The 14216-nt window shown below is 47.4% G+C and overlaps 1 protein-coding gene across 10 annotated transcripts in view; it reads left to right on the plus strand.

Annotated features, from left to right (window-relative positions):
* Nucleotides 1–268: 268 nt before the first annotated feature.
* The window catches only part of MTMR14 (myotubularin related protein 14), a 34172-nt gene continuing 20224 nt past the window's right edge, over nucleotides 269–14216 (plus strand). For 4 of the 10 annotated variants that reach the window (XM_074913797.1, XM_074913800.1, XM_074913804.1 and 1 more), the window contains exons 1-9: nucleotides 269–431; nucleotides 524–663; nucleotides 5746–5854; nucleotides 6877–6952; nucleotides 7673–7733; nucleotides 8293–8415; nucleotides 8949–9022; nucleotides 12508–12578; nucleotides 13168–13242. In XM_074913797.1, coding sequence (XP_074769898.1) covers nucleotides 309–431; nucleotides 524–663; nucleotides 5746–5854; nucleotides 6877–6952; nucleotides 7673–7733; nucleotides 8293–8415; nucleotides 8949–9022; nucleotides 12508–12578; nucleotides 13168–13242 — 852 coding nt within the window. In that variant the 5' untranslated portion in view covers nucleotides 269–308. Of the gene's footprint in view, nucleotides 432–523; nucleotides 664–5501; nucleotides 5530–5745; nucleotides 5855–6876; nucleotides 6953–7672; nucleotides 7734–8292; nucleotides 8416–8948; nucleotides 9023–12507; nucleotides 12579–13167; nucleotides 13243–14216 lie in introns of all 10 variants that reach the window. The other 6 variants (XM_074913799.1, XM_074913803.1, XM_074913805.1 and 3 more) reach the window with 4 other exon arrangements.

Genomic DNA, 14216 nt, shown 5'->3' on the forward strand with positions numbered 1-14216 from the left:
GCCGCCCCACGCCTGAGGTGCCTTGGCCGGGCCCCGCCCCGATTCGGGCTCGCACCGAGAGGTTCCTGACCCGGGCGGGGACAGAATCGGGGAGCCCAGAGCGGGGGTTCGGGAACCCCGGAACGTGATCGGGGCGCGGCGACAGGTTGCGCGTCGCACCTCGATGACGCAACCGGGCGGGCGGAAGGGGCGCGGCGCGAGCGGGACAGCGATTGGCTGGGAGACCGGAAGCGGCAGTATCGGGCGGAAGCGGCGGGCGTGGGCGGGGCCATGGGCCGGCGGCGGCGGTGGTGGTGAGCGGGGCGGGGATGGCGGCGGCGGCCCGCGGCTGCCCCCCGGCGGGCTCCGGGGACCGCGCCCTGGCTGAGCTGCTGCTGGAGTTCTCCCGGGCACAGTACCGCGCCAAGGACGGCGGCGGTGCCGCCGCTAAGGTGGGAGAGCCGGGACCGGGGCGGGCAGGGGGGGGGTGGAATGGGCGGTGTCGGCGTCGGCGCGGCGGGCGCTGACCGGTGGCTGTGCGCAGGTGGAGCGGATCGAGCGGCGGTGCCTGGAGCTCTTCGGCCGTGACTACCGCTACAGCGTGATCCCCAACGTGCACGGCGAGATCTGCGCCCACTACCCGCGGCACATCGTCCTCCTGGAGCGCGACGCCGGCCGCGACCCGTAAGGACCCCCTGGTCCCGCCCTGACCCCCGGCCCCTAGGGCTGACAACCGGCAGGGACGGCTTCGCGTTTTGCTCTGGGGAGCTTTCACGCCTGGCGGCTGCCGCTCTGGGGCTCCCGCCGGCCGGGGGAAACCCCGCCAGGCTGCGCTGAGGCTAATTATAGCCGGCGGTGTCAGCCGCCGGGTACGCCGCTCCCGGGACACCCCTCGCTGCCTGCCAGGGCTGCGCTTCTCTGCCAAAGCTCCTGTGGAGCTCCTTCGGGCTCCCCAAGGCTCTTGGGCTTCCTTGATGAAAGCTGCTCAGCTAAGCCTGTACGTTGAGAGTTGTGAAGGGAACAGGGCGTCCAGCCCTGCTGCGTGCTGTCCTCGTGTACACCTGAGCATGGTGCTGGATCCTAACGATTGCCGTGCTGCAGCTCACCCAAAGAGCTCGTGTCTGGGAGCAGGACTGTGTGATGCTCTCCCTGTCTTGATGAAGTGCCTGTGGTCTGGCTGGAGGGCCTCTGATTAGAGAAGTTTTAGTCTGAAGAATGTCTTGGGGCAGGGGAGGCTGGGAGGGGCTGGACAGACACGACGATCTCAACAGAAATAGTCTGCCCCCGTACGTGGGTCAGTGGGTGCTGATGTTTAGTGCGTTAACGGGAAACGCCTGCTTGCAGTTTAGTGCAAGTCTAAGCCAATGCCTTTCTGGACTTTGACCCACAATCGTGTTGGTCTCCCTTCTGGCTGAGCATTAGTTTCTCCCTGTAGTTCTAACAGCAGCCTCTCATTTTTTATCTTCTCTTCCAACAAAATGTCACTGTCACGCAATTTTGCAGTCTTAACCGTGTCCACGACAAGGGTAACGTGTTCAAAAGGAGGGTGGTCACCGAGTTCCCCTTGCATGTCCAGCTGCTTTGTCTGAGGAAGGCAAACCATGCTGGCACGTGGGCCGAGTGCTGTAGGAGGGGATCTTTGGAAAAGAGGCACAGCTGGTAGTCAGGTGGGAGAATTTCTGCTTAACGGTTAGATCAGATTAGAAAAGATTAGACCCTTTGCTGCAAAAAAAGGGAAACTGAAGTCTGAAGCAGTAAATATAACTAGGAGTGTCTTTAGGGAAGAGAAACCAAATGCTTCTGTTTTTCATGCTCTTTCAAGAGGAAAGGATGCTTAATTTTTCTGATGAGTATTTGAAACAAGTGTACTTATGCTTGGTACCGCGTTTTATTCCAAGACTTTGCAAGCCAGCAGTGGCAATGAACTTCTCAAATGCTGTTCTTTCTAAGTCTTGATTTGCTGTCCCAGAAACAGACTACCCTTTATCATCCCTCTCCTCCTGATTTCTGGGTGATAATCTCTGTTAAAGCTACAAGGTAACTTTTAGACAAATCCAATTTTTAGTTTCATCACTGTACTATAGAATAATTATGAAATAGAGACTGTTGCACTTCTTGTGTTACAGAATGCAAGAACCTCTTCCAGTGAGCAGGACACTCCCTCTAGGACCGAGTGTCTTTGGCTGCCTGTCATCTTTGTAATGTTCTTAATTAGCTGGTAAGATCCCCTGAAGCCTGCGGGAGGCTTCACACCTCTGAGAGTACCGAGGTTTTTTGGAAGCAGTTCTCACTTGTGCGAACTCTGTGCTGCCCCATCGGTTCTGCTGGTACAGCTGCTTCTAAAGTCATGCAGGGAACCAGCAAAAAAAGGATATTTTTAACCCAGATCAGTTTCCTCATCCTGTTCATTCTGAGGCTGGGCAGCCAGGGGAAGAAAGGGTGTTGCTTCATCAAAGTTCGCTAACAGCACTCTGAAATCTGGGCAGGTGCAGGAGGAATTTGGTGTGTGGTTTTGACCTTTATGTCCCTTAGTGCTGCTCGCAAGGAGCCACAGAAAGTGGCAAAGCATGTCTGTTGGCCAGGAGTGCCTTCTCTGTGCTGGGAAATGTCTGATGTCCCCCCAGAAGGAGTGGGAAGATGCTGCAGCCAATGGAAATGGAAGTGGGGGGATGCTCTCAGGTCTTTATTCCCTGTCTTAGAGTCACTGTGGTTGTACTTGATAAAAATGTCCAGATCTCGGACACAGGCCACCTCTTTGGTTTCACCTGACGTTCCTGTTATGTGTCTGCACTCCACATACGATCACAGTTGCACATAATTGAACAATGTGAGAGGAATGCTTTGGTTCCAGTGCTGTTTTGGCTACCCAAAGAGAAGTATCTCTGCTTCAGGCCTGTCTAAAATATACAGTTGCCAAAATGATTGCTTGCTCTTACAGGAAATATTTTCCTTGTATTTAAAAAGATTCAGGTTTGGGGTCTGATTTTAGGGGGAGGTGGGCAGGGAATTACTATGGAGGTAAGGTTGCCCAGCAGTATCTTCTGAAAAACAAACTCTTGAAGGAAAAAAAAAAAACCAAACACAACACAAAACACCTAAAAGTCCAAAAAAAAAAAATTCAATACACATCATTCCTTCCACCTCATTCTCTGCCTTGTGCCAAGCAGCCTTAATGATGATCTTCCACACTGCTGTTGAAGAGTGCTCTGTTTTCTGAACCTTTTTCAGTAGATTTTACTCCTACGTGTGCTACATTTAATCACTTGTCCCTGTAAGAGTGTTGCACCTGTTCTTCAGAGCAGCCTTTCCCTTTACTACGGGAGTCTCGGTACAACTGTGTTTACTTGCCGTGTTTCTCTCTAGCTCTTGTTTCTCTCTAGCTTTGCCGATGGTGGTTCTTGAGACCATCCGAGAGCCCCGTTTGTAGCACAGCTGTGATGGATCTCAGAGTGGGTCTCTCCGCTGCGTGTGCCAGCTTCCCAAGGAGCAGGAGTGGGAGCCTGGGAGAGGGGCTCATCCTTCCGTGACCCCAGCGGGGTGCTGGGCTTCCCGCTCACCCCATGTCCCAGGTCCCTGCTGAGCTGCTCGAACTCATTCCCCAGTGCTGCGATGTCTCTCTGGGGAAGCACAGTGTGCTGAGAGGTGAAACCTGTTGTCTTGTCTCACCTCCTGGAGAGATGCTTCTCTTGTAATTTCGGATCTTCCAGGCGTTTGATTTTTGCTGAATTCCAGCTTCTGGACATAGCAGAGCCACAGAGCTATTCTGTTAACACCATATTAAAGTTTTTCTTTCCGCCTGTGTTTGCTTTTGCAAAGGAAACAAAGACAGCTGGAGCAGAGTGGAGGATGTATCTCTCTTAAAACCATCCCCACAACCAAATTTATACATCACAATCTTTCAAAGTTTCAAAATAGTTTGGTATTGGGAATTATACAGGAAGGCATCTCTTCTCAAAGTGCTCACAGGCTGTTCCTGCAGTGTGTGTTATTCACGTGCTCTCTGAGGAGGGAAGCAGATGAGCAGGGTTTGGTTGTGCTGATGGGGTATGTGCTTCTCCTGCCTGCACACAATCTAATGTACTGCTGTGGAAAGTGTATTGTGTTAGCATCTTCCTGTCTTTGCACTTAGCACCTACGCGTCCACAATGTGTAAAGAAGATTAGCTTCGGTTTTTGTTCTTTAAATTCCAAAACTCTTTGGAGCTGGACAGCCAAAATATCTGTGTATATAGGGAAACGTGAAAAACCTTGAGCCTCCACTATGGATTCTGAGAACTTAATCTTTTTTTTTAAAAAAAAAAAAGTAGGATTTTAAGATCTTGTTTGCTGTTTCCTTGCTTCTACTGGCACCACCTTGTGTAATATTTTCCATAAACAGATCAATTCTGATGTTAATAATAGATTAATTTTTTTAATCCTTCCCAGAATGGCAGCTGCAGGTAGTCTGCTCCACACTCTCACTGATTCTGAAGCTCAGCAACTTTTAACTTCCAGCATAAATGTATTAATCTGTTCTTATGCCAGCATTGTCCTTCGCCTTTGAGTCCTTCTCCCCTGCTGTTCTAAGTTCTCTCCTTCACCCTAATGCATAGATTGTTGTGTCCTCACTTCATCTGCTCTGCCAGTCAGTCCACGCTGGTTTCTCTTGCAGCATAGACTGTCCCCGGGCCATCCTAATCATCTCGCTGTGCCTTTTGTGTGTAGGTCACTAGAATCAGATGCCTTATCTCAGCTCAGTAATGCTGGTACTTCTCCTTTCCATTTGAGAGTTTCCTGTGATCTTATTTGTCCCTTTGTTTCAGACTTACCGTCTTGGTAATGTACGAGCATCCAGAGATCAGCCAGTTCATCTAGGCTCCTCTGTTGAGTTCCACTATGGGAGAGGGCTAACTGGGAATTCTTGTTAACCATCTCAAGTGCATGGCCGTGCAGTTTTGTGTGTCCAGATTTCATCTGGTTTCTGTTATGTCAGTCTAGCTGCTTCTCCGATTCCTTGTGGAAGCTCAAGTCCTCCCTGCATTGATGGTTCCTCCTGAAGGTCTGTGTAGTTCAGAAGTCAGTTGGATTCCTATAAAATATAAACTGGTACTTGGACAAATTGCAGCAATTTTAACTTGCTTTCAAAATGTGTCCAACTTGGAACACATTTCTGTTTTAACTTTAACCAGAAACCCAAACAAAATTTAGTTATGCAGATGCAGCTGACATTAATTACCCCCTTCAACCCACTAGCTGATTTACAGACAGTTGTCTAATTAGCCAGCAACACAAATGCTCAAGTGACCAGAACTGAGCTTCATTGGGTGTTCAAGCTTTTATTCTCCGTTTTATTTATTTTTCCTTGCAAAATTAACATTCTGATAGTGGATTCACTGTGATGGTAGTGCTGAGCTGCTTTTGGATGGAAAGGTGGTGGGGAAGAAAGCAGAACATACATTTTTGTAGACACTGGCTTACTCAGTCCTTCATTTGTAATCCACGTTAGTCTGTAGCAGACCATTCTGGTGTTACTTACATTGCCAGCTCCTGAAGATGCTTCTTGTCACGTTCTGTGCAGCTGGCCTTTCAAAATAAAGAAAAGGAGACGGAAAAGCATCACAATGTTGTATAGCAGAAGAAGCAACCCTTAAAGAAGTGTCCTCTCGCTTGCTAACTTCAGAGCTGGCTTCTAGGTGACAGGGATGACAGCCCAGGGTGACTGTAGCAGCTTTGCTGAAAGATGTGTGAGAAGATGCTCTGTGTACTGAACCAAATCTCTGTCCTCTAGGTTTGAGAGCACTGTGCAGGTTGGCAAACTGCAGGACCTTATCAACCGAAGTAAGATGGCAAGGTGTAGAGGACGATTTGTTTGCCCGGTCATCCTGTACAAGGGAAAGGTAAAGCTTTATGGGTTACCTGTCTTAGAAAATGACCTTTCTCCCTGCCATTTAAACTGCGCAGCCGCGTCTTCAGTTGGTTGTCACCTTTCTGAACGCTGTAAAAATCTGTTCTTGGCTGTGAACAGGCAGCCTGTAGTAGTAGATAGCACTTGCTGTCTAGGCTGCAGAAATCATCTCTGGGGACTTCAGGCTATTTTACCCCACCATGTCATGAGTGTTGCACCAAAGAGCTAACATTTTCTGCCTATGTATATCCCTTCTGAAGGACAAAAGATACTTGTCTTTGACAAGGGAAAGATAACTACTGTCACTTTCTTCCCCTTACTCTTCCCAGCAGTGAGCTCCCTTTGAGTAACTTTTCTCTCTAAAGAGAAGTTTCCCTTGTCTGTTCCCTGGGGAGGCAAGATTGCACAAATGGTCTTATGAATGTGTGGGCTTGTCTGCAAGGGGATCTGTAAGAAAATGAAATTAGATTCATTTTTATGTGGATTACTTAAACTGTATTGAAGCCCTGTAGGAGTAGTCTCATTTAGAACTTAAGTAGCTTAATTCAGTTTTCTTAGTTCAATTTAGAAACACTGTGTGAATAGCTAAAATTGTCACAGGTGTGATTTTACTTGACTGAAGCCATTGTGGGCTGAACCTGTTGACCTTTTTCTGCAGGAATGAACTGCCTGGAGTCCTACTGGGACCATTCATAATCTTATCCACAGGAATGTGGAAATAAGGCTCAAGCAGGGTATTAACAGAGCATGGACATTGCTAACTTGGCAGGAATAGACTGTATGAGTGAATTGGAGAGCTGTGTTGAAAATGTGGTTTAAAAACCAGCTACAGATAAAGGCACTTGGGAGTTTGATGTGTTTGGAGAACTGGACCAGGGTTGAAGGGGAGACTGCTGAGAGGCGGTAGCTGTAGGTACCAACCATTTCTATGAGATGTCACAGCAAATAGGCCAGAGATGTGATAAAGGAAAGACTCCTGGAGCATGTGTGGTTAATAACTAAATCTTCCTCCAGCATATTTGCAGATCAGCAACGCTGGCCGGCTGGGGAGAGCTCTATGGGCGCACTGGCTACAACTATATCTTCTCAGGTGAGTGAGGAGCCATTTGCTGCTCTCTGCCTGGTCAGTGCTGGGACAGTGACTTATGCCCGAGAGCAAACTCTTCCTGAGAGCTGATGCAGAGCTCTAGCATGGACCTGCTTGTATCAGACCCTGTATAATAGAGCAAGGACTGAAACTCGTCTCCATTTCCAAGCACCATGCTACAGGACAGAGCGCCGTAGCTCATAAGAAGCAGTAACAAAAGAACTTGAGGCTGAAGAGTGAGTTATGGGAAGCATGTAGGCAAGTAAAGCAGCCCAAAGGATTCAGGGTACTGATTCCCAGACATCAGGGGTGGGAATAATGAAAGAAAGAGGATAAGAACTTGTTGTTGCTTGGCTAATTGCTGGGAATCAAATCCTGCCAGTGGTGAGATGTAGCGGACTCTAGGGTGAGCTTTTCAGAGGAGTATTGGGTGTCTGTAGTGTGGGAGCTAGAACTCGACTTGACAAAGCACTGTGTAGCACTACTGGGGTGTCCTTCTGGCTGTCAATAATGGGTTTAACCTGCCTAGATCCCTTTGCCATGACAAGGGGGCTATGTTAGAAAAGGGGTGCTTTTGGGAAGAGGAAATATGAGGAACTATCAACAGCACTTTATGTGCAGAGGGGGCACCAAACCATGACCTTTTTAGGCATGTGCGTGTCTTGTCAGATTAGGAATTTAGTTGATTTACACAAGCTTCAGTTCTTAATGCCTTTCTTGCAGGAGGTTCTGATGATGCTTGGGCAGACGCAGAAGATATTTCAGAGGAAGATTCTGCACTTAGGTTTGTATGCATAACAATGGGGAAGAGGGAGTTTGTACCAAAACTGCCTGTCTCAGCCACTCAGTTCTGCTCTTTCCTAGGCTGGGCTTTGGGTACAGGCTTGAAACCATCATCAAGCTTGGAGTCTTACTTTCCTTGCTTTTGAAAAAGAGTCTTGAATGCAGATGGCTGACTGAACCCAGTGTAACTGAAGCCTGCTAATCTCTTGCTGGAGGGAAGGGCTGGAGACAGGAATATGTAGAGCCATTTTAAAAGATGTTTGAATTACACAGACGTGTTTACTTAATCCAAAAGTACATCTCCGGGCTGGAGAAATTGTTCTGTATCTTACATGCTTGTAGCAGAACAGACTGAGACGTGAGGAGGGACCCTAAGCACAAAGTCTGCAGTATCTCTTCGTTGCAGAGTTTGACTGTCACCTGTGGAGACAAGGCTTGTGCTATGCGGCTTATGGCTAGAAACGATTCGGGGAAGAACTGTGGCAGTATTGTGCAAAGAATCAGACCTAGTGTGGTCAGTCTTCCATGCTAATTTTGCTTTGCCTTGTTCTGTCTTGCAGAAATGCAGACTCACAGCTGTTTGACAAGGTCAGAGGGCACGACATCAAGCTGCTTCGATACCTGTCTGTCCGATATATCTGTGACCTGATGGTGGAAAACAAGAAGGTGAAGTTTGGCTTGAAGTGAGTCTGGGTTCATTTGTTTTTCTGCAGGATTTGGGTTACAGCTAGTGTGGCCCTTACACATGAATTGCTGTTGGGTGTGCACTCAGCATCCTGGGAGCAGTCCCTGGAAGAGCACTACAGCAGGATCAGTTAGTTGATGCTGCAAAAAGAACCCCAAGGTTTTAGGCCAGAGAAAGATATATCAGTGGGCAAGATAGCTGCTTTCATCTGTCTTCTGCAGTCTGAGTAAGTTTTCTCTGTAGAGCTTGCAGTGAGATGACAGTCATGCCTTCAGAAAGGGGAGAGTAAAGGAGCCCTCTGCTTGTGTATAGGAACAGAGGGTGTCGTTTCTCCTGGTATTTCTTTCAGAGGAAAGCTTTAGTGGTTTTGGGCTGTACCTGTTCATTTGGATGTGTTGAGTAAGTTCTGCCCCTGCTCACAAATGAGTCAAGTCATTGTGTAGGGAGACGTGACAGGTAGCCTTTAGGGTGTTAGTGTCTCCATGAAAAATACTCTACAAATGTCTCCTGTTTTCCTCTTGTCCTGTGCAGTGTGACATCGTCTGAGAAGGTGGACAAAGCTCAACGTTACGCTGATTTCACGCTTCTCTCCATCCCATATCCAGGTACAGGACTGATGTCCAGAGGGACTCCCAAGGGACAGGTGACAATCCGTTACTGGGGACTGGGAACTACCTCTGTGTGTGTGTGGTGAAATGACTGTGACTTGCTGAATGTTTTCCATGCTCCCTCTGGAGAGAAGCTCTTTTAAACTGAGAACGGTGCAATAAATCTGGATGCTCTGGGAGTGTGAGTCAGCATTAGGAACTCTTTGAGGTGGCAAAATAATTTCTCAGCAGTTCTAATTAATTCAGGCATGGAGAAATAGTCCCAGAGGTGGAGCTGGGGTTAAGATGGCCTTTGACACCCTTGCAACTCCAAACTGCTACTTGATGCAAAACATACCTTGCTCTGTGTTATGTAAAACTCCAATTCTTAAGACTATTTTCTAGTCATAGTGTTCCAGAGCACCACTCTAAGATATCCCCAGGGCTAGGCAGAACTGTTAACCTGAGCCTGCAATGTACTACAGAGATGCAGATCGCTCCAGCCCGTCTCCCTGGCTATATTAGTCCCTGTGCCTAGCAACCACTGCTGGGTCACTTGCTGCACTCTTAAAGATGAGCTGAATATTGCTGCCTGCTGATGTCGGGCTCGGTGATAGGATTGGATGTGAGACTGCTGTGCTTGAGCTCTGTCTGCAGGAAAGGGCTCTCCTTTCTCTATTGTGCACAAAGAAAGGGAGAAACAAAACCCCAAAACGAAAAAACAAAAACCAGCAAAACTTGGGGGTGATCCAAACCCAGACTTTACCTTGATTAGTGGTTGTTGCCCATAAACGTTTTATTTTTATTTTTTTTTTAAAAAAAGGTGTACTTCCTTACATACAGAAAGTAGTGGCAATTCAGAGAAGCTGCATGAAGATTTCTGTCAAGTCTATCTGCCATGCAGATTGCTGAGGTGTACAAAAATGAAAGTATTACTGGTTTCTGTAGCGCACAGCGCAGGTATATATTGCTGCTTTATGCCTCACCAAACTTAAAACATGAGAGAGACAGTGTATACATCTCTTGTAAGGTTTGTAAAGAATGAGGAAGAAGTGACTGTGTAGAGTTAAGCTGTCAAGTTGTTACAGTATGGGGAACTGCCTATTGTATGCAGTATTTGGTAGTGGTCCTTCCTCTTCTGCCATCTGGGACAGCTGCTTTCCTTTAGCAGCTCTCCACTGCCACGCTAGAGGTAAACCTTATAAAACTGGAAATTCTGCCTGATTTGAGCAGTGCTGGTCCATAGCGGAATGTTGGCATTCTGTTAAATTTAAGGCATACACATCTAAGGATCAGCAACCCCTCTAGTGGCTGGCTCAGTGCCATGATACGTTCTTATTAGTGTTTCCAGGTTTGCATTGAAAGAACTTCTATTTTGTAATTTGTATCTAAAGTTATTCTGACATCCTGTTGTCTTGAGTGAGGCAGTGTCCAGACATAGAATCATACAATTGTTTAGATTGGAAAAAACCTTTAAGATCATAGAGTCCAACCATTAACCTAACACTGCCAAGGCCACCGCTTAAACCTGTCCCTAAGTGCCACATCTACAAGTCTTTTAAATACCTCCAGGGATGGTGACTCAGCCACTTCCCTGAGCAGCCTGTTCCAATGCTCGACAACCCCTTCAGTGAAAAAAATTTTCCTAATGTCCAATCTAAAACCCCCCTGGTGTAACTTGAGGCCATTTCCTCTTGTCCTATCTCTTGTTACTTGGGAGAAGAGACCAACACTCACTTTGCTACAACCTCCTTTCAGGTGGTTGTAGAGAGCAGTAAGGTCTCCCCCCGGCCTCCTCTTCTCCAGACTAAACACCCCCAGGTCCCTCAGATGCTCCTCATAAGTCTCTGGACCCTCCATCACCTTTCTTACCCTTCTGTAGACCTCAGTGTCTGTCTTATAGTGAGGGGCTCAAAACTGAACACTATATTCGAGGTGCAGACTCACCAGTGTCGAGTACAGGGGGGACAATCGCTTCCCTCCCTGCTGGCCACGCTGTTTCTGATACAAGCCAGGGTGCCACTGGCCTTCTTGGCCACCTGGGCACACTGCCAACTCGCATTCAGCCAGCTGTCAACCAACACCCCCTGGTCCTTTTCTGCCAGGCAGCTTTCCAGCCACTCCTCCCCAAGCCTGTAGCATTGCAGGGGGTTGTTGTGACCCAAAGCCTTGTTGAGCCATACAGTGGCCTCAGGCCATCAATCCAGCCTGTCCAGATCCCCCCTGTAGAGAATTTCCTACCCTCAGGCAGATCAACACTCCCGCCTAACTTGGTGTCATCTGTGAACTTACTGAGGGGGCACTCAATCCCCTTGTCCAGATAGTTGATAAAGATATTAAACAGAACTGGCCCCAGTACTGAGCCCTGGGGAACACCACCACTGGATTTAACCCCATTCACCCACCCTTCGGGCTCGGCCATCCAACCAGATTTTTTACCCAGCAAAGTGTAATGACTGTCTAGGGTGAAAGACTTGGATTAAAATAGGGTATCTGTAGAAGCTTTTGTGCTCTCCAGTGCAGAAAACCCTGGTAGTTGGCATTTATAGATGCCAGTACTTACTGCTGTAATCCCCCATTCTTTGCTTTAAGCTGTTGTTTAATTGGAGTTAAATCTCAACTGACAGATTGCTTCCTGGCTGTATGTTTTTGACAGTTAGTCCTGTCCTTGCATAAAGATGATTTTTTTCTTTTTTTTTCTTTTTTTGCCATTGGAGTCACTCGTGACTTGCCTGTGTTCAGTGCCTGGCACAGGGGTGTCATGGTAATGTGGGCCCTGTGGCACTGCTGGGGCTTACCCAGTATGTTGGGAGAGGTGTTTCGTGTAGCCTGCAGGCAGCCGCAGTGCTAATGGTACTGCTCAGCTGTGACTAAGTGACTTGCAGTTTGCAGCAGAGACTTCAAATAGTTGTTTGAGAAGAGCCAAAGGACACACTTCAGGAGGGGAGAGCTTGGGGGAAACCTTGGAAATGGTTATGTACCTGCTTCCTTCAGATAGGGCAATCCACGTGTTTGAAAGAGGAGACTTAAATGTGAGAGCAATCTGACAGAGCCTTTTCTTGTTACCTGCAGCAGATACCCTGTGAAAGTTGGCTTTCCCCAGGGCTCTGCCAACACCTCCTTTTGCTGGTTCCTTCAGTGTGTCAGTCTGATGCCTTAGATCTGTCCAAAAGCCAGTGCCCCTGGGAAACATAGCTCCTTGGTGAAACCTCTTGTTTGGGAAAGAATTCAATCAGTCCCTTCACACTCCACATCCGCTGTGTGTTTGGAGCTTGCCCTTTGTTGTGTGAGTGTGCTCACTGCTGAGTGCTCTGGGTTGCTGCTGCTGGGAGGCCATGCTGCACACTATTGATGATTACTGCTCTTCTCTTCCCGCAGGCAGCAGTCTTGATTGGTTTGGTGCTGTAGAGCCCGGGGCTGCCAGCACTTCCAATCCCACAGGGCACTTCAGTTGTTAGATAGCAGTTAGCCGAATGGTTGTTCATTATCTCTTTTTCTTGCAGGCTGTGAATTTTTTAAGGAGTACAAAGACCGGGATTATACAGCTGAAGGTCTCATATTTAACTGGAAACAGGTACACGAGCGAGATACATATAAAATGGAGAGCTGTGGGCTTTACTGGGTTTAACTCTTGCCTCAGAGTTTCTGCGATGGTGTATATGTGATGTGCTTATTCCTGATCACAAGGAGGAAATGAACAGGACAAACAAAAGAGATAGTGAATGTACTAAATTATTCATTGTAAAATTCGTATGTAAAATAAATGAATTGCATCCTGGATTTCAGGATAACTTGACCTCTCATTGCAGGTGTGGGTTGCTCCTGTTTTTTAATTTGGTATTTTATTGATATCCTCTGTTCTGTCTTCATATTCTGCCTCCTGCTGAAGGAAATGGTTGAGTGGAGCACCCCTACAGGAATTCAGAAATGCCTTGTCCCTTACTTTCACTGTTGGGAGCACAGAAAAGCTCTCTTGTCCACTAGTCCTCTTGAGAGGCTATGAGTTAATTCTTACTACTTTAGGTTTTTACATCCAAAGATGTTTTGCTGAGATATTTTCTTCTAGATGTGCCATTTGGCAGTTGTTGGTTTGTTTTTTCTGGAACTTGCTGCCTTCACATCGTGGCTTTTCTCTGACCAATTGTGTTTGGGTTTTTTTGCAGGATTATGTAGATGCTCCATTAAGTATCCCAGTCTCTCTGACCCAATCTCTGAATATTGATTGGAGCGAGTACCAGGTGAGCAAAGCAGCTATCTCTGGGGGAGGTCAGACATTCATTCAGAAAAGATCAGTAAAGATTTGAAGTCTGACTTGCTCCTGTTGCCGTAATCTGGCTCACTTCATACCATCCCAGTGGGAGCGAAGCTGCTTACTTGACTGTTCAAAACGGCAGTGGAAATCCTCTGCTCAAAAGCCCCATGGCTTGGTGTGTCCCGAGGCAGCTGACTATAACGTCAACTCTTTCTGTAGTTTGTGTAAAACTTGCAGTCCATTAGGGAGATGTTGCTAACAAAGGTAAGGAGCGTGCCAGGAAACAGAAAGCAGTATTACTCGTTTGCAATCTTAGCTCAGCACGTGCCTGCGGCAGACAGACTTCCTTGGCTGTGGAGAGTCTTGAGCGTTGCACGAGCAGTAGCCAAGGGACTAGGTGCCTTCCTCAGGGGCGTGCAAGGTGCCTGTTCTATGGGAGAAGAGTACAAGATCATAACTGACCATAGCATGTCTCCATTCCTTATTACTGTGACAGCATCACAAATGATAATTGAACTCTTCTGCTTGCCCAGGCTTCAAGGTTTACCTTTGTTTGTACCAGGGAGCATCACATAATACTGCTGATTCGTGTGCTCCATTTCACACATCAGTGGGCCTACCAATCCCCCCAGGTTTTGTGATGATTGACTGTGCTGGAGCATGTCACGCTCCTGTGCTCTGTGGCTGGAAGCAGCAGAGAATGAGCAGAGCTCCCTGTGCTGGGCCAGCGTTTGTCAGTCAGTGATGTAAATAATGTTTAAGCGCCAGCATAAGCAGAATCACAGCAGTGTTGAAGCAGAACTAATGGGACCACAGCTTGTTTATGGCTAGAAATTTGTTCACTAGAATACTGAGCAGCCCGTATTTTAAAAAGGATATTAAAAATTGAAGAGGATGTAATAAATAGATGCACAAGTGATCTGAGACTGGAGAAGGTGCTTCACTTAAAGCTGAAGTTCT

This window comes from Athene noctua, chromosome 10 (assembly GCF_965140245.1).
Source record: "Athene noctua chromosome 10, bAthNoc1.hap1.1, whole genome shotgun sequence".
NCBI classification, from domain to species: domain Eukaryota; kingdom Metazoa; phylum Chordata; class Aves; order Strigiformes; family Strigidae; genus Athene; species Athene noctua.